Consider the following 27,902-nt stretch of genomic DNA (forward strand, 5'->3'; position numbering starts at 1 on the left):
AGTTGGACATTACAGACATTACAGTTGGACATTACAGACATTACAGTTGGACATTACAGACATTACAGTTGGACATTACAGTTGGACATTACGGTTGGACATTACGGTTGGACATTACGGTTGGACATTACGGTTGGACATTACGGTTGGACATTACGGTTGGACATTACAGACATTACAGTTGGACTTTACAGACATTACAGTTGGACTTTACAGTTAGACATTACAGACATTACAGTTGGACATTACAGTTAGACATTACAGACATTACAGTTGGACATTACAGTTGACAATACAGACATTACAGTTGGACAATACCAGACATTACAGTTGGACATTACAGTTGGACATTATTAAGCAGACATTACGGTTTGGACATTACAGTTGGACATTTACAGACATTACAGTTGGACATTACAGACATTACAGTTGGACATTACAGTTGGACATTACAGTTGGACATTACAGTTGGACATTACAGTTGGACATTACAGACATTACAGTTAGACATTACAGGCATTACAGTTGGACATTACAGTTAGGCATTACAGGCATTACAGTTGGACATTACAGTTGGACATTACAGTTGGACATTACAGACATTACAGTTGGACATTACAGACATTACAGTTGGACATTGCATTTAGACATTACAGACTTTACAGGTAGACATTGCAGGCATTACAGTTAGACATTACAGTTAGACATTACAGAAATTAGTTATATATTACATACATTACAGTTAGACATTACAGTTAGACATTACAGTTAGACATTACAGTAAGACATTACAGTAAGACATTACAGTAGGACATTACAGTTGGACATTACAGTTGGACATTACAGACATTACAGTTGGACATTACAGACATTACAGTTGGACATTACAGACATTAGACATTATAGTTGGACATTACAGACATTACAGTTGGACATTACAGTTTGACATTACAGACATTACAGTTGGACATTACAAACATTACAGTTGGACATTACAGACATTACAGTTGGACATTACAGACATTACAGTTGGACATTACAGACATTACAGTTGGACATTACAGACATTACGGTTGGACATTACGGTTGGACATTACGGTTGGACATGAGGTTGAGACATTACTCGTTTGGCATACCCGGTTGGACAATACGGTTGGACATTACAGACATTACAGTTGGACTTTACAGACATTACAGTTGGACTTTACAGTTGGAGCATTACAGACATTACAGTTGGACATTACAGTTAGACATTACAGACATTACAGTCAGACATTACAGTCAGACATTACAGTTGGACATTACAGTTGGACATTACAGTTGGACATTACAGACATTACGGTTGGACATTACAGTTGGACATTACAGACATTACAGTTGGACATTACAGACATTACAGTTGGACATTACAGTTGGACATTACAGTTGGACATTACAGTTGGACATTACAGTTGGACATTACAGTTGGACATTACAGGCATTACAGTTGGACATTACAGTTAGACATTACAGACATTACAGTTGGACATTACAGTTGGACATTACAGACATTACAGTTGGACATTACAGTTGGACATTACAGTTGGACATTACAGTTGGACATTACAGTTGGACATTACAGTTGGACATTACAGGCATTACAGTTGGACATTACAGTTGGACATTACAGACATTACAGTTGGACATTACAGTTGGACATTACAGACATTACAGTTGGACATTGCATTTAGACATTACAGACTTTACAGTTAGACATTGCAGGCATTACAGTTAGACATTACAGTTAGACATTACAGAAATTAGTTATATATTACATACATTACAGTTAGACATTACAGTAAGACATTACAGTTAGACATTACAGTTGGACATTACAGTTGGACATTACAGTTGGACATTACAGTTGGACATTACAGTTGACAGTTGGACATTACAGTTGGACATTACAGTTGGACATTACAGTTGGACATTTCAGACATTACAGTTGGACATTACAGTTGGACATTACAGTTGGACAATACAGACATTACAGTTGGACAATACAGACATTACAGTTGGACAATACAGACATTACAGTTGGACAATACAGACATTACAGTTGGACATTACAGTTGGACATTACAGACATTGCAGTTTGACATTACAGACATTGCAGTTTGACATTACAGACATTGCAGTTTGACATTACAGTTGGACATTACAGACATTACAGTTGGACATTACAGTTAGACATTACAGACATTAAAGTTGGACATTACAGACATTACAGTTGGACATTACAGTTGGACATTACAGTTGGACATTACAGTTGGACATTACAGACATTACAGTTGGACATTACAGACATTACAGTTGGACTTTCCAGACATTACAGTTGGACATTACAGACATTACAGTTGGACATTACAGACATTACAGTTGGACATTACAGACATTACAGTTGGACATTACAGACATTACAGTTGGACTTTCCAGACATTACAGTTGGACATTAAGACATTACAGTTAGACATTACAGACATTACAGTTGGACATTACAGTTGGACATTACAGTTGGACATTACAGTTGGACATTACAGTTGGACATTACAGTTGGACATTTCAGTTGGACATTACAGTTGGACATTACAGACATTACAGTTGGACATTACAGACATTACAGTTGGACAATACAGACATTACAGTTGGACATTACAGACATTACAGTTGGACATTACAGTTAGACATTTCAGACATTACAGTTAGACATTTCAGACATTACAGTTGGACATTACAGTTGGACATTACAGTTGGACATTACAGTTGGACATTACAGTTGGACATTACAGTTGGACATTACAGACATTACAGTTGGACATTACAGTTAGACATTACAGACATTACAGTTGGACAATACAGACATTACAGTTGGACAATACAGACATTACAGTTGGACATTACAGACATTACAGTTAGACATTTCAGACATTACAGTTGGACATTACAGACATTACAGTTGGACATTACAGTTGGACATTACAGTTGGACATTACAGTTGGATATTACAGTTGGACATTACAGTTGGACATTACAGACATTACAGTTGGACATTACAGACATTACAGTTGGACATTACAGTTAGACATTACAGACATTACAGTTGGACATTACAGACATTGCAGTTGGACATTACAGACATTGCAGTTGGACATTAGACATTACAGTTTGACATTACAGACATTACAGTTGGACATTACAGTTGGACATTACAGTTGGACATTACAGTTGGACATTACAGTTGGACAATACACAGACGTGTGTGGCATTTTGTTGTTTGTGAAGAAACTGGAGCAATACAATTCTGGAACGCTACTGCAATTCTGGAACATGAAGGGTGCATTTAGACTGGCCAGCTAACGGAACATTACAATTGGCCGTTCCATTCCTCGCGACAAGTTGGGACACACACAGACACAAGGTGCCAGACACGTAAGTACTGCTGTGCCAGACACAGCCAGACATTGTGACACGTTGCATTACTGCAAGACAAGCTGTAGACACTGCAGGCAATACAGCATAGACACGTAAGGCAATTACAGCCAGACACTGCAGGCAATACAGTTAGACACAAGTAGTTGCATTACCGTATCATCGCTGCATTACCGCAAGTTGCATCGCTGCTAATAATAATGTTGCATTACCGCAGCAATAAGCAATTTGCATACTGCTGCAATAATACAAGACACACAATGTTGCATCATCAGTAAGGCAATACATTTGCATTAATACAGCGACACAAGGCATTACCGCAAGTCAGACATTACAAGCAATAATGCGTTGCATCACCGCAGTTGCATTACATTACTCGTGCCAGAATACGCTGCACAATGCTGCTGCATTATCACAAGCACACGCTACTGCATTACCAAGGCATTACCGCACTTCATAATACAGCCAGACACAAGGCACAACCAGACATTTGACATTATAAGATATTACAGACATTACAGTTAGACATTACAGACATTACAGTTAGATATTACAGACATTACAGTTAGACATTACAGTTAGACATTACAGACAAATACAGTTAGACTTTACAGACATTACAGTTAGACATTACAGAAATTACAGTTAGGCATTACATACATTGAAGTTAGACATTAGAGTTAGACATCACAGACATTACAGTTAGACATTACAGAAATTACAGTTAGATATTACAGACATTACAGTTATACATTACAGTTAGACATTACAGACATTGCAGTTAGACATTACAGTTAGACATTACAGACATTACAGTTAGACATTGCATATAGACATTACATACATTTCAGTTAGACATTACATTTGGACATGACAAAGAGACATTACATTACAGATAGACATTACAGATATACATTACAGACATTACATTACAGACATTAAATAACAGTTAGACATAACATACATTACATTACAGATAGACATTACATATATTACATTACAGTTAGACATGACAGATGGACATTACATTGCAGTCACACATTACAGACATTACAGTTAGACATTACGGTTACACATTACAGACATTGCAGTTAGACATTACAGTTAGACTCATTTTGCAGAGCTCCCAAATGGCCAAATATGGCTCCCCGTTGAAAGGGAAACCTGATTCACATAACAAAGATCTTCAGTGTCCCATTGATGCCCAACATGTCCCTATCTACCCTGGAATTATGGAGAAAACAAGATTTTGATGATTATATTGCTAAAGTGCCTTTGACCATGCAATTGCTAATGTGACTCACTTTGCAGTGCTCCGAAATAGCCAAATATGGCTCCCCTTTGAAAAGGGAAACCTGATTCACGTAACACAGATCTTCAGTGTCCCATTGATGCCCAACATGTCCATATCTACCCTGGAATTATGGAGAAAACAAGATTTGGATGATTATATTGCTAAAGTGCCTTTGACCATGCTATTGCTAATGTGACTCACTTTGCAGTGCTCTCAAATGGCCAAATATGGCTCCCCGTTGAAATGGAAACCTGATTCACGTAACACAGATCTTCAGTGTCCCATTGATGCCCAGCATGTCCATATCTACCCTGGAATTATGGAGAAAACCCAGCTCCAGAGAAATCAAGGTATAGACCATTCCATTGCAAAAGTGCTTTTGACCATTCTATTGCTAAAGTGACTCACTTTGCAGGGCCCCCAAATGGCCAAATATGGCTCCCCGTTGAAATGGAAACCTGATTCACATAACACAGATCTTCAGTGTCCCATTGATCCCCAACGTGTCCATATCTACCCTTTAATTATTGGAATTATGGAGAAAACAAGATTTTGATGATTATATTGCTAAAGTGCCTTTGACCATGCTATTGCTATTATATGCTATTACAGCGTACATTGATGTTAAAATGTATACAGGTTGGCAGGACAGTCTGAAATGTTTTGCACAGTCTTTCGCTGTACGTTTTGTTGGTCAATGTGAGATTGAGTCGAGTCACACACGTCTCCTCTTCATAACAGAAACAAGGAAATTAATTTGACCCGTTCTCACACCCGCTTGGTCAGTGGCTGCACGTGGGACTGCTGGGATTGTCGCGAGTAATGAAATGCGATAGGGGGCCCTGGCTGTCAATCAATATCTTCCAGTGATGCGGGCCCCTGATTGGTCTGGGCCTGTAAGCACTGCTTACCCTTCTTACCGATAGTTACGCGTCTGTCCACATGAAATAATAAACTCAGAGAGGGAAATATTCCCTTTGTGAGCCAGTGTGCATATAGGAATCTCTGGATCAACCATGTCACGCGATATACTCTAACACTCCCCAGGGAGGCCTTCTCATGCCAGGATAAAAGGATTCCGCTTTTATGTAACTAGCATGTAAAAATCAGAGACATGAAAGCCTAGAAATCCATCAATCACTTGGGGCACTGACACACCCATCATCACAGAAGCAAACGAGGCCGAGCAGTGAAACCAGAGCTATGTTTAAAGTAGGCCATCAACTATTCATGCTGTTGTGATACGCAGACACCTATCAGGTGTGATGCAGCCTGTACTGATTTCACCTGGCTTTAGCCTCTGCTCGTCTTCACAGGGACTGCCTAATACATACACTACTGGTCAAAAGTTTTAGAATTTTTTTTATTGAAATTCATGCAGTTCAATGTCTTATTGTACTCTGAAATGAAAGAATAGAACACATAAATAATTTAAGTTAAAAAATAAATCATGGAATCAATTTATAAACCAAAATGTATTCTAAATTTTTGACTCATCAAAGTAGCCCCCTTTGGCAGATATAACAGCTGAACACACTCGTGGCATTCTTTCTACAATGGAAATCAAATATTCTTCAGAAAGTTCTTCCCAACTCTGTTGCAGAAGTTCCCATAAATGTGTGTCACTTGTAGGTTGCTTTGCTTTCCCTTTCTGTCCAGTTTGTCCCAAACCAGCTCAATGGGGTTTAAGTCTGGTGACTGTGCTGGCCACTCCATGTTTTTAAGCTTACCATCTTGTTCTTTTTTGCTAAGGTAGTTCTGGCATAGCTTGAATTTATGTTTTGGGTCATTATCTTGCTGTAGGATGAACCCCTGACCAACTAGGCGCATACCAGAGGGTATTGCATGGCACTGCTGCAAAATGCTGTGGTAGCCGTTTTGGTTCAGGGTGCCTTTCACTCTGTACAAATCACCGACCCTGGATCCAGCAAAACAGCCCCAGACCATCATCCTTCCTCCTCCATGTTTGACAGTTAATGTCACACACTGAGGAAGCATCCTTTCGCCTACTCGACACCGTACGAAGATCCTGCGTGATGAACTGAAGATTTCAAATTTTTATTCATCAGTCCATAACACCTTCTTCCAGTCTTCAGTAGTCCATTGGCGAGGTTTCTTGGCCCAGGCAAGCCTCTTATTCTGATGTCTTTGCAATGGCTTTCTTGCTGCAACTCGACCTATCAACCTGCAGCTCGAAGTCTTCTCTTTACAGTTGAAACTGAGACTTGCTTATTACGACCACTATTAAGCTATGCTTGAAGCTGTTGTCCTGTGAGCCGCCTATCACGCAAGCTGTTGACTCTCAGAAACTTGTCTTCTGATTCTGTTGTGGCTTTGGGTCTGCCAGACCTCTTCCTGTCAGAGTTTCCCCCAGTTTCTTCTTCTCTTCCATTGTTAATTGCCTGTTTTCCGCCATTTTTATGGCAACACACTACTTTCTGCAGTACAATACTGTTCAAATAATGCTCATGAGGGTATGGTACCACAGTGTGTTCCAACAATACTTTTATACAAACAGAGGGGGTTGTAAGTAATCCAGACAAGTTGGAACACCTGTGGGAATTGGTATCACCAACTTTCAAAGCTTGATCAACCTCCATTGCTGCAGAACAGCTTTACATTGTTTACCCATTTCTTGTTCCCTGAAAAAGGCCTTTTTGTAAAATACTGAAATGTACATTATTTTTCAGTTTTGGTAACCTTACATTTTTTTAACATCAGACAGTTCACCACTTACCTTTGTACCATTTCAAGCTATTCATTGGACTTGAACTGCTAAAATTTCAGTAAAAAACTAGAAAAATTGGGGTTTCTAAAACTTTTGACCAGTAGTGTATATTGTATAAAATGATATTGCATATTAAACTGGGCCTACAATAACGTTAAGAGTGGCCTAAGGCCTTTATATATACCTTTTTAATGCATAGACTACTATTAAAATAGCTCTTAAATTTATATGTGTTGGCATGATTTTATAAATCCTGTTTTAATGTTAAACATAAATGTGGCATAGTGAATCATTTGGATTAACTGCATGTGTATAGCTACCTTAGTGACTATCTTATTTATCAATGTTTTTTTCAGAAGTAGGCTGATTTATATTTGCTAGTAATATGTTGGATTTCAAAAAAAATTATAATTTGGTGGCCCCAAGGCAGTAACTCTGAGGACCCACTTGGGGTCCCGCAACCCCTGTTGAAGATCTCTGCTGTATACAAAAGGGATCGCTGTAGTTTTAAAAAAATCCATTAGCGTAGTGAGTGACTTATTAAGTGTCCTTCTGTAATGGCTTTACTGACTTGCTGTATAAGTGACACACCATAAGGAGGACTTTACAAGTTATCTATCCAAACAAGCATTGTTTAAAGTCCTCACTACAGAAGCAAGCAAGTAGCAAAGAAAGTGTCGACAAGCCTCCGAGCCACAACAACGGCGTTGTAATTATAAATGGAGTCAGCCAGACAGTGGGGATGATCAGTCATTTATTAAAGTGTATAAAACAAGAAAACACTAAAGTTCATGTCATCGTTTTATCAAACACAATTTCAATCTCACTTCTCTACTTCCAAGCATTTGCTCAACTCTCACACTTAAAAGTGCGTTATGCATAGTGCCAGGTTTATAACATCACTACTCCATAAATAAACCACATGAAATTGGCAGTAATCATTGACTTACTAATTAAACTAAAGGAAATGCTCAGAAAAGGCAGCAGCACACCAACACACACACACACATTCAGATTGACAAAAATTCTGGTATTATTGGTATTATATTGATAAAATGTGACTGTAAGGAATAAATCAATCAATTTGTGCATTATTTGTCCCTTTATTCAATATTTATAGAGTTCATCAAAACCATTTGATGTTTGGTGTGGCAATTCAGTACAACAAACCCACAAACAATGTGGGTGTGAAAAAATGAGCCTATAGTTTAAAGCTGGGGTAGGCAGTTTTTTTCTTTTTGTGTCATTGGGCAGTGATTCCATAATAACTTACAATAACTTGTTGTAATTTAAGTGGTCTGAGAGAAAACTAGACTTTTGTACGTCCTCTTGGCTCTGTTTTCAGTCTTTTAGAAAATCTAGGCCAGGACAGCAGACTTTGGCCAATCACAGGTCATTTCAGAGAGAGCGTCCCTATTGGCTGTTCTACAAATGCAGATGGTGTAAGCCTGATTCAATGGTGGAAGATCCTGCAGGAAAAGTTGTTATTCCATCATTGGCAATAACTGCCTACACTGCCTACATCAAAAAGAGAGTCTGACAATAAACGCAATAAAAGTGTGTCAATATCGGCAAAGAAATTCTGAGATGAAGAGAAAATGTCACTAATTACACAGCCTTCTGCTAACCGCGGCCAAATTCTCACAACCGTGGCTAATTCACTTTCATGTTTATTTTGCTAACTACAGCTTCGAATCACAGTATGTCATCTCAAAGAGCTAAACAGGTACACAAGTTTGCAAAGAAAACAGGATGATAATTCTCACAGAATTGCCGCGAACTGCATCAGGATCACAATCATGATTGAGGTGAATGAAATAAATGGCTCATACTCATACAGGTTACTGAATGAAGCAGCTGCATATGTCAGAAAACTGCCTACCCCAGCTTTATTCAACAATTTCCTGCAGCAAACAATCATTTTCATTATCAGTGAATCAATGATTATTTCCCTAATTCATTAATTTGTATGTCAGAAAATAGTGAACAATGCCCACCACAATTTCCTCGAGCCCAACAAAACATCTTAAAATTGCTTTTTTGTTGGACCAACAGTAACAATATGTAAGACAAGGTAAATCAGCTGTCTCATATTTGAGAAGCAGTAACCATCCAATGCTTGCTTAGATTAACTGATTATCAGAATAGTTGTTTTTTTCCAATTCATTTCAGTTCCAGTCTTACAAAAGTAAACATTGCAAGCTTCACAAATGTGTACTGGATTGCATTATATTGTACAGCTGTTGCTGTTATTGTGTCGATCGCCTGTGAACGAACATTGCTTATGTAATCTTTGCTGTTTTAGCACAGGTTAGAACCAGCTAAATTATGCATGCTCTTGCTTATAGCATCTCAATTAGTTCTTCATGAGCACTGACAAAATGAAGCAGTGATATGGCACCTTGTTCTTGATGTTGTGGAAATGTGGTCAATATGTCCTTTTTTTTACCAAAGGGGTGTTGGTTGCTTGTTTTGCTTTTGGAATGCTTTAAACAGTTTAACAACAGACATGATAAATATACAAGCTTGAAAACCTTTTCATTCAAACATTTTCAAAAATGCACTTGAGATGAAAAAATTGTTACCACTTATGAAAGTGGTATCAATCTTCTCGTTTAAAATTAAATATTGTAAAAAAAAAAAAAAAAAAATATATAAATCAAATAATTAAAATAATATTAAATCTCCACTGAAATGTTTTTTTTTTTTAATCTGGCGTAACATTGGGGTTTAATCCTTGTTAACACTTTCGGTAGTAGCTAAATATGGTGTTGTCTATCCACCTGCGGAACTTGGACACAGCGGTGTAGACTCCAGGAAACTGTGCATCAGCACATCCTCTGCCCCAGGACACCAAACCATAGACCCGGCCCTCACATACTAGTGGGCCCCCAGAGTCCCCCTGAAACGGCAGGAAAGAAGGAAACATCAGGTATATCAACATATTCTTCCAGGCCTCCTAGTGGGGTCAAGTTTTAATGAACAAGAAACTTAAAGGCAGGGTTGGTAATGTTGAGAAGCTAGCAAGATTTGAAAGTAGCATCTCCTTTGGGGCTCCATCTAACCCCTCCCACTGCCCCCGGGGTTCTGCCCACACACAGACGTGCACGAGCACCGCTGTGTTGCTGCCTCAGAGCAGAGCGGAGAAAGGAGCGACATTTTCCTTAACCAAAACTACTTCATATCTCATTCCACTGCGGCAGTGGCAGAGTTTTCTCCTCCATTCTTCAGTTAACTTGCAGTAACTCCGGTGGTGACAACACACACTGAGCTCAGGCTGGTACGCGGGAGTACGCGCAGTGGGGAGAGGAGGCATTTCATTGGTTCTTTCCAAGCGGACAGCAAGGCATTGATTGGTGGGCATTTTTACAGGATCACAGCAGCTACAAACAACAGATCTTTCTTGCTTCTTTTTTATCGGAGCCCATAAGTTATTTATTGCTGTCAGGGTGTAAAGACAATATATAAAAAAGTGTATATTGGAAATAGTTACTAAACATGCCTTTAAAGGATAGGTCTGGTGATATTCTATATTTTTCTAGTTGTCAACAGCTCTTTGGAAAGATAACCAACTCTGAATTGATCCTAGCAAGTATTGTCTGTGTAGCCATAGCCTAAAATAGCTTAATCCTCATGGAAACATGGTCACTGTAGTTTATTTTGGCCCAATCCCACATACACCATCCTGCTACCATAAACAATCACTAATTATTCACATATATAGCTGTTTTAGGAAATTACATAGGCTTTGTTTTAAAAGGACACTACATATTTGAGACCAGTGGTAAAAGAAGTATTCGCATCATTTACTTAGGTAAAAGTAGCAATACCTCAATGTGAACATACGAGTAAAAGTTGTGCATTCAAAATGTTACAAAAGTAAAAGTTGATATGTACAGTATTAGTAGTGACAACTTAAAGTAATAAAAGTAAAGCTACTCATTATGGAGAACACTTTTTGTTGTCAATGTTAGGTTTTATCCATTTATTTAAAAAAAAAAAGCATCTCTTTCAACTGCACCTTAGCTAATGTTACATTTATTACATATTTGGATTGTTATTAGTGATATGTTAATGTAAAGCAGCATCTTACATTGCAGCTGGTTGAGGAAATAACTCGGCAATCTCCAAAAGGTAACATATTCACACACTGAGTAAAACGGCTGAGGTCCTCTTACCTGACAGGCATCCTTTCCACCAGTACTGAAACCAGCGCAGAGCATGTTTTCTGTGATGTTGCCGTTAAAGGACTCACTGCTGTTGCATTTTTCTGTGGAGACGATGGGCAGCGTGATGGTGCGGAGGGTGGAGGGGATCTGGCCTCCACTGGGGCTGGTGTATCCCCAGCCTGACACTCGACACACTCTGCCCTCCGCCACATAGGCCCCCTGTCGGGGCAGCAGAGCAATGGAGACGTAGCTGTTCAGATACACCGGGGCCCTTAGCTGGAGAGATGGGGACAGACAATGTGATCAGCAAACAGACCCACTGAGGCTACATTTACACCACTACATTTTAGTTTACGTTTACTCAACGCATTCTCATGAACGGGTTTCCACGATATCATACATAATTCATGCACACCGATTCGTATGATATCCTACAAATTTAGGTGACTGCCTACTGGTCACGTGACGCCGGCTACAGAACTCTGTGAGCTGTCGGTCATATCAGTGGACAGAGTGAAGTTTAGCCGACAAAAAGTTAGCATCATGCTGCGACGCCAGTTAAGTTTATGCACCAAAACAACTTGTTAAGTCAACATTAAGTTAACATCTGTGGAATACATACAAATTACAGTGTATTACTTTTCGTAGCTTTATGTACAAACGGTTCATGAGAACAGCCTGGTTATACGCCTCACGTTCACACTACATTTAAGAGCCCCTAAAACGGAGAAATTTAGAAACACTGCTGTCCTCGATTTGGTTTGAAAACTCTGGGGATTCTTTGTAGTCTAGACAGGCATAAGGGCATAAACGGAGAGCTTTAGAAACCACGATGCACGCCAGCCAGATTTTGAACCGCAGAGTAATGTCAGACAATTTGCTTTCTGTTTACACTGGCACGCGCATGCCCAGTGTATGCGAATAGTCATGTGATATGCGTTAGACGGAGATTAGTTCTGCTCCTGGAGCTAAAACTCTTGTGTGGACGTAGATCAGTTTTTTTCCTTCTTTTTTTTTTACCAATGTTTTTATTAAGTTTTCATTGCAATTACAATTTAAAACAACCCCCCCGCCCCCCGTCCCAACCCACAAAAAAACCTCTCTCTCAACCTCTGCCGTACTACAACAATCAAAAAACAAAAAGCAAATTATATGACTGTAGCAGCTTCCCTATGTCTTCTTCTTTTACAAACCGGTAATGAGAGAATGCATCTCTCCTTGTTTTTATACAATGTTAATGTTTAATTGTGCATTGTCCCGGTTTAAATAAAATTACATTACAATTACAAATGGCCTCCAGATTTTCTCATACACCCCCAATTTGCCTCTAAATATATATGTCAGTCTCTCCATGGACATACATTGCACCATATTCTTGATCCAAGCACCAATTGTAGGTGCCTCCATTTTCTTCCATATGAAAGCTATAGTCCTTTTTGCCTGTAGTACAGAAGATTCAATACATTTATATTTGTGGGGTTTCAGAGTCAGACCTGTTGGATACAGGTGCAGCAAAATCATCTTAGGGTCAAGTGGAATGTGTCACGATTGTGAGTTTCTGTTGTTAGTGTTTCCTGTTCATTTTGAAGTCTCTGTTTTTCTCCCCTAGTCTTGTCTCGTTTTACTTCCTGTCTTGTGTTTTCCCACCTGTTTGATTGTCTGCCCCGCCCTGATGTGTTCCACCTGTTGTATCACCTGTCCCTTGTTAGTCCTTTTTAACCTGTGTATTTAGTCTCTGCGTTTTCTTGGTGTTTTGTCGGATCATTGTTTTCGTTATGTTGGGCTCTGTCGCGTCTTGCGTCTTGCATCGTGTATCTTGTATCTTGTAAGGTATGTTGCCGGTGTTCTAGTTAGTTTCCATGTTCCTGGTCTTTTTGTACCTCTCTGTATTTTTTGGAAGCAGATTTTGCTTGTGACTTCAGGACACCTTTTGTTATACCTTTTTCTTATTAAATCTTTGAACGCTACTCTGCTCTCGTCTCTACTGCATCTGGGTCCAAGCCTCGCTTTCCCGACATGAACCGTGACAGAATGTTCACAGACAAGATGAACATAGTCCCACTGATCCCCTCCTCCCTCCAGAATGTTCCAATTTTGTCACAGTCCCAGACATATTGCACAAATGCTCCCCTGACAGAGATTGTTTTTGTGTAAAAATGCCGCTTAAAAATGAAAACATAGTAGTGTAGATGTAGCCTGAGAGTGGCTGATGGAGTAACAAAGTTGAAAAATAGACCAGTAGTTTGCATACTGTACCTTAATGAGCATAATATCATTGTTGGTGGTGGTGCGGTTGTACTGCGGGTGGGGAACCAACAATTGGGGCAGGATTTCTTGCTCTGTTCCCTCATAGATGGTCAGAGAGTAGTCTCCTGCTACGATCATCATTTTATCTACCCTGCAGAGATAAAAAGCAAATCAAAGTCACCATGTTGTAATGCAAATATAGTATGTTAGCTTAAATGGTTCTTGTTGATATTAAAGGTATAGTTCAATATTTTGGGATCTGTCTGTCCATTACATATGACACTACAGCCAGCAACCTATTATCTCTCGTACAGCGACCTTCAAAAATCACACTGACGTTTGTAACTATGCTATTAGCTAAAAATACAGCGCCTTTCTCAACAGAATGTTGTATTGCTTGCTTCACATGTTTAGATAAGGATGTCAGTTTTTTGAAAAATTATCTAATATCCGGACTAATTTTAGGGACCCTTAATAGACACCATTTTAGATTGTGGGTTTTTTATAATGTGATAGTTACTGAGTGTGACTGTGAGTTTGATCTCTTGTTTAAGGGAAATGTACATGTGTGTATGTTTGTGGGTGTACACCTACATGCACAGTATGTGGGTGTGATAAATGTATTGTATATCAATGTGATTTAACATATATTCTTGTAATGGAATGTCTGTGATGTAATGGGTATTGTGTGTCTAGTGTGAACCCCAGGAAGAGTAGCTGACTGCTACTCTGTCAGCTAATGGGGATCCTTTTAATAAACCGTAAACCATTTAAAAGCCACAGCTCACCAGAATGTTAACCAGAGTTCATTAGCTAGTCGAGGGCTCAGACAGCAGGGAGGAGTGAGCACGGTAGATGTTTTTAGTCAGCAGAGATTACAACTAGAAAGTTGAAAATGTGACTTTAGTCGGTGAGTTTATATATATGGAGTTGGGACTAGTTTTCTTGGGAGCTGTAGTTTTTTCTCTGCTCACAAGGTAATCATTGTTTAACTTAAAAATCACAAAGGTTTCAATTTCTTATAGCGTCTTCTGTTGTGGATGCCGACAGTGTCATAGTTATGTATGTTTTATGGTTCAGTTTCCTGTTTTATTTTATAGTCTGTTTTCTCCCATCATGTCTTGTTTTACTTCCTGCCTTGTGTTTTCCTGCCTTTGTGATTGTCTGCCCCACCCTGATGTGTTTCACCTGTTGCTGAGCCCTCGTGTCACCTGTCCCTTGTTTCACCCTTGTTACCTTGTGTATTTAGTCTCTGTGTTGTCTTTGTCTGTTGTCAGATCATCATCGTATGTGTATGTCTACCCCCTTTGTCTCGGTGTTCCAGTTTTTTGTGATTTCTAGGGCCCGTTTCAGAAAACAGGTTTAGTGAAAACTCTGAGTTTGTTAACCATGAGAGATGAGGGAAACTCTGAGTTTTCTGTTTCTGAAAGAGAAGTAACTTAACCTCAGTTACCATAGTAACTGACTCTAAGTCTGTGAACCTAACCTGGTCGAGAGCAGGTTTTCTTCAAGGAACCTAGAGTTTCTCTGTCTCCTCCCTCTGACACAAGCCCAGCCTGCTGACACAGCCCTCTTTCATTTCCTCATTCATTAATTCAGTCTGTATCAGGCACATTTTAGCACAGTTTGTTACTGTATCTGCATGAATAAAAAAAGGGTTGGTTTATTAACCATGTTAGTATAAAACGACTAATAAGACTAAGGGCCCTATTTTAACGATCTGAAACGCAAGTATCAAACATGAAACGCAAGTAGCTTTGTGGGCGGATCTCCGGCGCCGTTGCTATAATACCGGCGGGATAAATGACTCTTGCGCCCGACGCAAATCTAAAATGGGTTGGTCTGAAGTAGCTAGGTGTGGTTTGGTCGTAATGTGCAATAAACCAATCAGAGCGTCATCTCACATTCCCTTTAAGTGCAGGCCGCGCTTGTTCCATGGCGGATTGCTATTATAACGGCGAATTTGCCTTAGTTAAGCCACTGTATAGCAAAGCGCCGTCAGAAGAGTGTGACTCGCTCTAAAACGTGTTTTAAACGTTATTGTAATTTTCACTGGCCACAAACCAGTAAGAGACATTAAAAAGGAGTTCCACAGTATTGCAGGTAAATGATGTAAACCCTTTGAAATAAAAGATTATGAATTATAATAGTTAATGATAGTGCTGCAGCTTGAATGGGATTAGTAGGCCTAGGACCTTTTTACCCGCAGTATTGCACTTAAATGAAATAGATTATAGGTTCAATACCATTTCACCAGTAATATTATACTTATGATTAAATATGATATACACTATATTGGAATATGCACATTTACCCTAGCAGCAATTTTCTCCCACACAAATTCTCTCTTTTGCAGCAGCTGCTGTGTTGCCCTTTTAACGAAATAGATTCACTGTATGTGCGCATGAGTATTTCCGCCGACCCCTTTGTTTGTGGTTGTTGCCATGGGGAATCGTAGTATCATGGCTCCATTCATGCTGCCTTTTTATTGTGGTGGTTAACCTACTCTGAGTTGATTGAACAAACTCATACCAGTTGTTCTGGAACCAAAAACTCGATTTCCCATCTCAGGGTAAATCAACTCAGACATCATGGTTAGACTCAGAGTTTGTTAAACCTCCTTCCTGAAATGGGCCCCTGGGGCCTTGTTGGAAAGCCTGTCCATGCCCCCTGCAGGTGGGCGGCGATACTGCTGTCTGATGTCGGTTGAGTGAGCAGCACTGTGCTTTGATGTCGGTTTAGAGAGGCAGCAGACTTTTTCCTTATTCCTTTTCTTCATTCTGTCTGGTTTGTGCGTTCGTGAGGAAAACGTGAGTATTGTACAAGTGGAGTTTGTTGTGTGACCACATGCAGACCACAAACTCAAACTACCTATACAACTCAAATAAAGCTCTGTTAACCAGACATATTTCCTCTGGAGCCTGATTCTTTGACCGGAGTCGAGTCCATATCTGCCGCCTCAACCAGTTAAATCGTGGGAGGTCACACCCCTCAGTTTCAGGCCTCATGTAAGTAGCCTCCAAATTAAACAGTAATTTTTCAGTGTGAAAGATGTGAAACATTATCCACATAAATGATCAAACTATGTGTTTCATCGACAACGTCACAGACGTATGCCAGTAAGTGAAGTGGAAACTTTATTTTTTCGGTACTTTTCAGTTAGAATTCGTCATGTTACAGAGCCAGAAAAGGCTTTGCGGATGGCTCGCACATTCTCACGTGAAGTTAATTTTTTATACATCACATAGTGTCCGTGAAAACCAGCGTACGCAAGCTTTTCGTGCATACGCAACGTTTATACATGAGGCCCCTTGTCTTTTGGCTTCCTCAACGTTTTGGAACAATTTTTTTGTTGTATCGCTTTTTATTATATTAAATCCTCAAGCTCACCACTGCCCTGCTGTCTCTGCATTTCTGGGTCTGCCATTTCCCTAAACTTAACACACAGACGAAGAAATGGTGAATGAGGGCGTTTTCACACCTGTAGTTTGCTTCAGTCAGAATCAGTTGGTGAGTTAGTAAACTTGGAGCGATTTGCCCTCGGTCAGTTTGGTCTCGTTTCACACCTGGAAAACTCCAAAATGCGTCATTACAAATCAGAATGTCCAGCCCTCTTATTGGTCAGATATGTCTGGGGGCGGGAGCAAGAAAGTAAATACAGAAAGAAGGTCCTGTGTTCTGGTCTAGTGGTCAAACCAGCTCATTTCATTAAAATTATCAGACAGTCAATGTTCTACCTCTGTTAGGAGCACATCAATCTCACAATCACTGAATCGTATTTTTTCCCCATTTTTTTGTTTCATGATTGGTCATCAAGGGCTTCTTTACAAGGCTGCTATATTCATTGATTGATTAACATGAATCTTATTAGGAGAAATATGGGACGACCTTGGGAGGAGCGTGAGGCTCGTGCACGTCCGCATAAGGTAACGCACGTCCATATTTATAACGAAAATTCTGACTTTTTGGCGCACAAAATCTTTCAGAATAGAATCTACGCACAGTTTTATAAATGAGGCCCCTGCTCTGGTCACCGAGACTTCGCTCTGCTCTGCCGGCGTCTGTCTCCAATTTTAGCAGCAGCTGGTTTGACCACAGAGATAAGAGTGTCGGACGGCAAGCTTGACTGCAGTCTATTTCTGTGATAGAAACACTGCAAGTTGCTACAGTTTGCTGCTCTGTTGCATCGCAGATTGTTAAACGCACCTGACTAAAGGAGACATTAGCTCAGACTCGCGGAGTACATATAATTGGTGCTGTTCGAGTACGCATCACGTTCTCACCACAAACAAACCGCTCCAGAGTTCAGACATACAGAAGTGAGACATACAGAACCGATGAGATAATTAACATTACCTCATAATGTTGATATAAAAGGTCATCATGGCAATATTACGTTTAAATATATTTGCTGTTGCAAAGTATTAATATAAATGTAATTTCTAGGATAAAGAGCTATATATGTATATATACTTGTATTTATATATTAATCCCATTGACTCAGCACTACAGTAAGCGTTGTTGAGGACAGAAGCTGTATATTGACTGATAGGGAAGTAGGCAACACTTACATTTGGGAACTGACAATACAGTTAACTGCCATTTAATAAAAGACCGTTGTCAGTTTGCAGATGTAAGACTGTTAAAGGTCCAATGTGTGGGAATTTCGCCCATCTAGCGTTGAGATCATATATCGCAATCAACTCTCTCACGCCACGCAGTTCAAAGTAGCCTTCACGCTTCAGAAAGCCAAGATGTCGTCCACGTCTTTATCCAGCTTTCCTTCCGGTGATCAGGTCCGTTTGTTCCGTCTTTTTTTCCTGATGACGCTGGTCTCTTGCTCTTTTCAATATCCTTTTCCTTTTTTCTGGGCAAAGAATAAGACTCCTGTTCCTGAAATTTGGATTTTGAATATGTGTAGTCCTCCATGTTTCCTTCTTCAAACTTGCCGGGGCCGGGAAGTGACGATACCCATTAGCAGCATCTGTGAGTTTATCATGTGACAGCGAAAACGCGAAAGGCGGAGGCAGTATATTCTGTATGTCCCTTACCTGCTAACGTATTTCAAGATGGCGCATGAATATGGAGCGTCTACCCCAGTTCATGCAAATGCAAATGTGAAATTTCAAGCCAATAGGAATACTTGGAATTGATTTTTGAACGGCAACATGAAGAATTAAAAACGTTACACACTGGACCTTTAATGTTACCCCAGAGTCTGAATTAAACACCAAACATTATGTAAAATGATTGCTTCCTTACGAGCCAAACTGTTTGTAATTTATATGAAAGTGTTTTGTCACTTGAGGCTGTGATATGCTTGCTTCAGATTCCCATACCACAGAGCTCTATTGTTACTGGCATGCTTGTATCACTTTCATGTGCTTTCTCTTGATAACTTGCATAACTGACTTTATGATATGGCTCCAAATGACTGGATCTTCTAACCGAATCCTGTATGTACACACTTACAATTCAAGTTGAGGTCATCATATGTTAAAAGGCCTTTTATTGTTGTGTTCAACTTCTTTACAAAAAGCTAAATCAGGACACAAAGGTGTACAATAACTGTGACCAGTGCTTTTTTTTTTAGCTTTTTTTAGCTGAGCTTATGTAGAAGTAAATGAAAAGAAGAAAAAAATTTGCTCACCCAATGTTACAGTGTGCTGCTGTGATTACCCAGTACTTATTTATCAAGGAGCCCCCGCATAAGTGCTGACGCTGGGTTGTCTGTATGGACACAATGTATTTGATTGAATGTGGAACTGGTGCGTATCCTCCGACTATACGTCCCTGTGCCAGCTCTTGACCTGCGACACACACAGAGGGATATAAAGATGATCGTAGATTGGATTTGGAGAGAGAAACGGCCATAAGGAGCTAACACAGTTGTAACGTTATTACTGCAGCTACAGCTCCAACATCAGCGAGAACAATACAAGTCATAAAGGAAACAACAGCTGACTTCAGTGCACAGATGGATAATGAAAAACAATCTCATCTCTGAGGTTTAATGATTCACAGTGAGAATGAGTCTGACCACCATTACAGTATCTATCTGATGTAAACACAGTATTGCAGTCGTGTAAAGTAACTTAAGTACATTTACTTACTTTGCTGTGTTTAGGTACAAGTTTGAGGTACTTTTACTTTACTTAAGTATTTCCTTTTTTGCTACTTTATACTTTTACACCACTTCAATTCAGAGGGAAATACTGCCGGTATTTAGTCACTTTCTGACCAAGTAGTTACAGGAACGTAGTTATAGGAAAAGTCCACTTCTAAGCAGATCTACTAACTACTCTCCCCCAAAACCGGCGAAATAAAAGCGTTATTTACGAGACCGTTCTGAGAGACCTCCAGCTTACAGCAGGGTATCTGAGCATGCCTGGCCGAGCGATGAGCTAGCGGCCCCGGGAGGCGCCTGCTGGCTGTTACCTCACTTCATAGAGCTTCTCAACTCCGAAAACTTTGAAGCAAATTGTCAATTCGGCATCAATTTGCGCAAGACTGCCTATATTCAAAATCTAAATAGTTCATTTCTCACCTAAAACGTTGTCAGAAGTGAATTTAGTAATGAATAAGATGGCAATTTTTTTTTAAATTGTTCCATTGTTGGTCTGTCTGTACCGAAAACCCAACACTCGTTGACCTAGGTTCCTATGCTGAAAAGGGAACAGCGAAAAGACCCTGCCCTGAAGTAGGAGCTGAAAGAGTTACAGGAACTGCAACCAGAGGAACTTAAAAATCCCCAAATTGGTCCAGTCGGAACACGAGAAAAAAAGGGTTCTAGGAATTTTATGTTCTAGGAACTGCAAAAATCCCTCCTGTGGGAAAGCAGCTTTAGTTAAAGATTAAGATTTTACATAAAAAACATAGGGTGAGTTTATAAAATATGATGCACTCTCGCAGACTAAAGAATCCAAAATCACCACTGTTAATATGCAAAAATCCAATAATATAATGTATAATAATCTAACATTCGCCAGGGCTATTTTTCTGAATTCTGAGTATCTTTACTTTTGCTGATTGTACTTTTATTTGAGTGAAATTTTCAATGCAGGACTTTTACTTGTAAAGGGCTTTTTTAATCGCAGTATTGCTACATTTACTTAAGTAATGTTTGAAGACATTATAAAAGGCGCGGGAACTTTCTAGTCGCCTCTCCGTCAGCTCCGCTTGATTTATGCTCACTTGTCTATTTTACAATGTTGTGCTTTATTTGGTTGATGTTGGACGGCGTGACGATGGTGATGGCTGTATAGTCAGGAAATCAACCTGCCGACTGTGCTAACCTCCTGCAAGAATTCTCTATAACTAAAGATAGCGCATTACAAGCTGCGCCACGGAACTGTAGCCTACACACTTCCTGTCTCCCAAATGGGCGTGGCCTTGTTTGAAAGTTTAGTGAACATTGGAATGGGTGAAAGTTATATTTGCATAATTTATTAATATTTTTTGTTGTTGCTGACATTAGATAGTAACACAGCTAAAAGACATATTAAGCTGTACGAAAATTTGTTTGTTTGGGCGTTCGCGAACATTAGTTCACATTAGCTTATCTGTGTTGCCAGATCTCGTGAGAGTTTGGTCCTGAGACAGAAACATGTCTCAAACAGATTAAATTTTCTCTGGATGTGTCCGTCTGGAAAAAGGCCATTTTAGAGTCAGAATGTTGTTATTTATATATATATATATATATATATATATATATATATATATATATATATATATATATATATATATATATATATATATATATATATATATATATATATATATATATATATATATATATATATGTATGTATATATATGTATGTATATATATGTATGTATATATATGTATGTATATATATGTATGTATATATATGTATGTATGTATATGTATATATGTATATGTATATATGTGTATGTATATATGTGTATATATATATATATGTATGTGTATATATATATATATGTATGTATATATATATATGTATGTATATATATATATATGTATGTGTATATATATGTGTGTGTGTGTGTGTGTGTGTGTGTGTGTGTGTGTGTGTGTGTGTGTGTGTATATATGTGTATATATGTCTCCAATATTTGCTTTGGTGTCTGTGGGGGAAAAATTCGGGTTTTTTTTTTTTTTTTCCCTTTTTTTTTTCCAATAAAAACAAAACGTTTTAGTCTCCTGAAGAGGCATGGCAGAGGTAAAGACCACTTGACACAGATACAGGAACTTACTCTGAGTTGGGGCATCTCCGTTCTAAAACGTCTCTGCCTAGGCTAGCTAGCCAGCTGGCCGGTCAAGTTTTCAATTGTAAACTTCAGAGTAAACATAGTGTGCCAATCTCACGGCCACATTGTGCTTTATGGTGAATCATGCACACGTTTAAGGAGCTGATGGGATAATATTTCACTGTAACTCGCACGATTTCATATGACAAATAAGAATTCATTGATTGATTTTAAAGGATTTCAATAAATCTTATTCCACCTCTGCTAAATAAAGATTCATACTGTATACTGTTACAGTCAGTTAGGTTTAACTTAGTCTCACTTTGCCAGACCTTCCTCCACTGCGCTGCGAAGGAGGGTCTGGCTAGTCTACAGCATTCCGGGATGGGAGAAAAACATGCTCTGGTTTACTGGCATTTCTTTAAACCAATCACAATTGTCATGGGTGGCGCAAAGCGCCAGACAGAGCCATGCTGCCTCTGCAAAATAGCCTCGAGAAGGAACTTGTTTTGGTGGAACATGTGCATGTTCAAATGTTGTTTTAGTCATCCAACAGAAAACTCAGATAGGACAGATAATCTAGCTAGCTGTCTGGATTTACCCTGCAGAGATCTGAAGAGCAGTTAACCATAGTCCTCATAAATCCACCGGAGTTTAGAACACAAAGAAAGAGGAAGGAAATGTACATTCGGCCGAAAAGAGTGAAATCCGGCTGATTTTCCAGCGGCAATTGGAGTAATCCCGGGATATACCGTAGACTAGGTTAAACTAGCTCTAACCCTAACTGAGAGAGCAGTTGGGGGACTCATGACCTCAGTGTTTCTAGAATCCTGGCCCCGAGAGTAAATACACTGTAAACGTTTAAAACGTTCTGCCTAAAACTCAATTGTCCGTCACAGCGACTGAGAGCCATTACTGTCCTCGATATTGACCCCGGGCTATAATTGGCAGCAGTGGTGTGAGTCAAGAGCAAAATAGTAACTCTATACAGCATACTGCACATGGCATGGATTGGGTGTGTGTGAGAAACACACGCAGACATACATACAGGTGCATTAGAAAGTGTTATGTAAGGACCTTGAAACTGAAACTTGAGCAATGTGTCTCCTATTGTGTGCAATGTGGGCTAAAACTGATGGTTACTGCCCACACTGCTGAACTGTGCATTGTAGCAAGTCAACTATATGCTATTCACTGCTTACTGCTAATGTAGTTAGCTGGCAAATAATAATAAAAATAAATCTACTTTTTTTTCATATTCTCACAAGCTAAAATTAGTAAAAGTGTATCAGTCTCCAGCACTGTCCATTGTATAACGGTATTGTTCAGTCCCAGATGCTAGACCCTTTCAATAGTCTCCTTTCACGTTTTATCTTTGCAATATAATTGCCAAGCACAAAAGTGTGTGTTGGCCATAAGTTGTTCGCCTTCATCTGTTCTTTCTGAGGTGTCAAATTCTTTTGGTGAATAAAAGTGGTGGTCAAAAAGATCTTTTTCTCAAAAAGATATCTTTGATGCACCGAGTAACAATGCACATGTTCCAGGAATTTTAACTTTCGCTTATTAGTTTTAAATGAAACCTTAAAATGTAAACAAGATCAGCAAATTATGCAATCAGGTATATTAACAGTATTTAGCTTTTCATCACAGAAGTGACATTACAAAGGACTTTACATAGGTGAGCGTGACTAGACATTTTAATACTGAAATGTTCTCACCTTTTTATTTTAAGTACAATCTATGCCAAGTCTGCCCTTCTCCTATTACTCTGCTGTGATTTATGATTTATTTAAAGCAGTGAGAAGCTCAGTCATGCCCAGATGAAAATGGCTCAGAGTTACTTTCTTGTCAAAAGTCCGTCTCAAGGGAGTATCAGGACTGCAAGTGCCACAGCTGGCAGTCCTGATGCTAAAAGGCAACTTTTAAAACATTGATAGAAGGGATGTTAATAACATATTAGATACACATTCAGCCCATATAAATGCACACTCAATTTATGAACCCCAAACTGTCAGTATGCATCCCAATTCCTGTCATTGAAACCCAGAAGCTTGACTTCACTTAAAGCCCTTTCATGCATAAATAAACAGTAAATTCAAGATAAAGAAGCATACTTACAGTTTACAGCCAGGACTTCAAACAGTATACAAAGAAATAAAGATGGCAGGTCCATAGTGAGACAATGGGAAGAGCAGTGTGAGTGAGGCTGTGTGCTACTCGTCTAATCTTAACAGGAGGACATTGCACCTGCACTCTCAGGTTTCTTATAGTTCTTATTTCCGTCTCCATGGTCACCTCCTTGTCCTGGACCAATATATAATTGAAGCTTACAGAGCACGGCCCCTTTTCTCACCTCTTCCTTGACCTACTCGAGCTGTCCTAAACAATTAAATAATCACGCAGTTTACTGTCTCACAAAAGGCAAAGCATACACTCACCGGCTACTTGATTAGGTACACCTGTACAATGTAATGCTAACTAATGCAACAGCTCTGCCATGAATTCTACTTTTACGAATCTTATAATTTTCCAGTTTTTTGTTGACACTGTCAGAGATGTAATAATTGTACCTTATGTTAATGTTTGAGGTCGTAGTGGGTGCTGGTGTTGTACCGGAATGCATTATATTGGAAGATGTTTCTAACATTCTGTCCCTCTCATGTATCCAAATAGTGTGGACAAACTATATGAAACACCTCTCAATATAATGCACTCCAGTTGAACACCACTGCAAATTTGTTTTGTAAAGGTAGAATTTAAGGCAGAGCTGTTGTAATGGATCCCATTAGGTTTTACAAGTATACCTAATGAAGTGGCCGGTGTACAGTCTTGTAAAGGGTACTTGAAAGCAATACTTGAGTAAAAGTACCTTAAAGTGAATTACCTTAAAAACTTTGATAAACTTTATTGTGGCTTCCTTAAAGCATAATTGTCAGGGTTTCCACACCTTCTTAAACATCAAATTCAAAGTCTGACATCAACAAAGAGAAAATCTGAAACAGAATTTTCATTTTCTTGTGAGCACTGATTAGCCACACCTGCTTTTTTGCAGTCTAACAAATTTCTTCAGATTTTATTTTATAGTAACAAGTAACAAAGATGCTAAGGGGAAATGTACCGGAGTAAAAGTAAAAGTTTCCAGAAATATAAATACGGAAGTACTAGTGAAAAATCTACTTAAGGACAGTAAGGACATAGTTTGTTACATTACAACTCTGCGGGTGTATACTGTGCTTATAGTGTTGCCACTTTACAGTTATACAGCTACTCGGATATGTCAATTCCAATAATTGACATATTGCAGCTTATAATTGAAGCTCCTAAAATGGATGAAACTGGTCCTAAATGAAAGGAGAAACAGTGTCTCTGCAGCTCTTCATCACTGCAATGTTACCATCTCCCCTCACTGATTTCCCCAGAAAGGATTAATGAGGGTTTTCACTGATGACAAGTAGTAAAAGCTTTTGTATTCGACCAGGTTGAGCCAGCGCTACTGCTCCGCATCTATTCTAGGGCCAGGTGTCATTAAAAATGGAGCAGAGCTCAGGCACGTCTCATCACTACTATCATTCCTCTATGGAGTTCCTGACCTCAGCTGGCAAATAGCCCTCTCTGTTGCCCTCCCTGCTACTCATTGCTATAGCCGCGCTCACGCATCCCCTGAGTGCTGACCACTGCCTTTTTTCCGCATGACCCACTCCTCAGTCCAAGTGCTGTCATCATCACACATGGTTGCCAGCTCCCTGTTCTCACATTCATCTGTCTGGCACTGGAATGAAAAGTCCTCGCTATGTCACAAATCACAATGCTCCAATCCCTAAACTCTCCTCTTTGTATAATTCCCATCTCATTATCTATACAGGCTTTTCTTGTTTTGTTAAGTTAAAAGGGTTTTAACGTCTATCCCGAACAGCAGTGGTGGAATGTAACTAATTACATTTACTCAAGTACTGTGCTTAAGTACAAATGTTGAGGTACTTGAGTCTTTTCTTTTCATGCCACTTTCTACTTCTACTCTGCTACATCTCAGAGAGAAATATTGTACTTTTACTCCACTACTTTAATCTGACAGCTTTAGTTACTAGTTACTTTACAAATTAGCATTTTTGCACACAAAACACATGTAGTTTATAAAATACAATGTGTTATTATAATTTAAACTACTCAACAATAATAGGCCTACAAGTCCAGCTGAAATGATAAGCCCATTAAACACTTAGTTGATTGACAGAACTGTTTGGATTGTTTCCAGTTTCTAAAATGTGAGGATTTTTCTGCAGTGAGTACTTTTACTTTTAAGACTTTAAGTACTTTTACTCAAATAACATTGTAACTGCAGGACTTTTACAGTATTTTTACAGTGTGGTATTAGTACTTTTACTTAAGTAAAGGATCTGAATACTTCTTCACACACAACTGCCAAGCAGCAGTATTTGATTTTATTACATCTATAAGACTTGACAGAGATTATAAACAAAGCTCCTCCTGAATGATTTTAAATGTACTCCAAGATGGCAAATAGTCTTCGTCATTTTTAATAACTGACATTACAAAAGAAAAAGTAGAAAATACTTAAAAAAAGAACTAATTCATGATACTGTAACATGTTTCAGTGGATGTGCTGTAGATCCTGAGATAATCTTGGTTTTCAGTCTTTAGAGTGGTGTGACACTGATGTCTTATGTGTGCCAGTATCGCTGTCATCACATTTCTGCAGCACCAATGACTCAGCACTGGCTTCCTGATGCATTTCCTTCTTGGAAAAAGGTGTTGAGTTAAAAAAATATATTCCGCTAGTCAAAGGGGAATTCCTATTCTGTATAAATACAGTAGATCATTTTACTGGATCTCAAAATATAGGGTGGTATACGGTAATACAGAAGAAGTTAATAAAAAAAAAGCATTTAACCTGCATACATAATTTTGTCAGTAGTAGTAGACTAGTTTCCGTCCAATCAAAAGCAATCAACAGGATGTCCCTGTAACACAAGCTGTAACTGTTAGCTAACTTCTAAAAAGAACAGTTTTTGGGGATAAACAATAAATTGCACTTACCTGCCAACCCTTTTAAACATAGGCGTGACTTTTTATAGGGTTGTATGTTCCCCAGCTCAATATCCTCTTGATATGGCTGATTAACAAGACCTTTCAAAGGGTTTTATGTTCTCAGCAATGCTTTTTTCCCTAGGCCAAATGGCTAATGTATTTTCCCTTGGGTCAGATGTATGAAATCGCCCACCCTACTAGGCTACTGATGCTATACTCCTTGAAACCTACGCCCACAAATGTGCGGACAGACAGTTTTCCTGACTTTAGACATTGATATCTCCACAGGGGCTAAATGGATTTTTACCACTCCAATTGCATTTGAAACGTCCACCTCCCTTCGTTCTTTTGCAATTTGAACCATGTCGATAGGCCTTACCAACCTCTCACAATGAGGACCCTGGCAACATAGAAATGACCTCCATATATATTCCATCATCCCGTTCACTGTAACGGGTTGTATATTGGCAAGCTAACATCAGCATTGTCAGGTAATTCATTCAGCTACGTAACAGTTCCAGTAAGAAGCTTTGTGGGGTGCACCCCGTTTCAAAGATTTCTGCTACTCCTCCCCATGTAAGAGGAGCCAGCTGAGGTGGTTCAGGAGTATCAGGATGCCTCCTGATTCCTCATATGTCTGTCACGTACTTGTGGCACTCTGGAGGGAGGAGGAGGCAGGTTCACAGAGAACACCACAAGGATTACATATCCCATCTTCAC

The 27,902-nt window shown here is 39.1% G+C and overlaps 2 protein-coding genes across 4 annotated transcripts in view; one reads left to right on the plus strand and one right to left on the minus strand.

Annotated features, from left to right (window-relative positions):
* Window positions 1-27,902, plus strand: part of LOC120558778 (trypsin) — a 93,496-nt gene that overhangs the window by 61,343 nt on the left and 4,251 nt on the right. The gene's annotated exons all lie outside the window — the stretch shown is intronic.
* LOC120558779 (trypsin) lies at window positions 10,231-24,418 on the minus strand. Its single transcript, XM_039800013.1, has 5 exons — window positions 24,255-24,418; window positions 19,557-19,716; window positions 13,911-14,057; window positions 11,669-11,930; window positions 10,231-10,392 (listed from the first exon to the last, which is right to left on the minus strand). Exons 1-5 carry the CDS (start codon window positions 24,307-24,309, stop codon window positions 10,231-10,233), a joined length of 786 nt encoding a protein of 261 aa, XP_039655947.1. The 5' UTR covers window positions 24,310-24,418.

Source organism: Perca fluviatilis, chromosome 5 (genome assembly GCF_010015445.1).
Source record: "Perca fluviatilis chromosome 5, GENO_Pfluv_1.0, whole genome shotgun sequence".
In the NCBI taxonomy this organism is placed as follows: domain Eukaryota; kingdom Metazoa; phylum Chordata; class Actinopteri; order Perciformes; family Percidae; genus Perca; species Perca fluviatilis.

Coding starts and splice junctions, on each gene's coding strand:
- LOC120558779 (XM_039800013.1), bottom strand. CDS start 24,309: ATGGACCTGCCATCTTTATTTCTTTGTATACTGTTTGAAGTCCTGGCT. Junction 11,931..13,910: donor ATTATGCTCATTAAGGTACA/GTATGCAAACTA, acceptor TCTCCAGCTAAG/GGCCCCGGTGTATCTGAACA. Junction 10,393..11,668: donor GTGGAAAGGATGCCTGTCAG/GTAAGAGGACCT, acceptor CTGCCGTTTCAG/GGGGACTCTGGGGGCCCACT.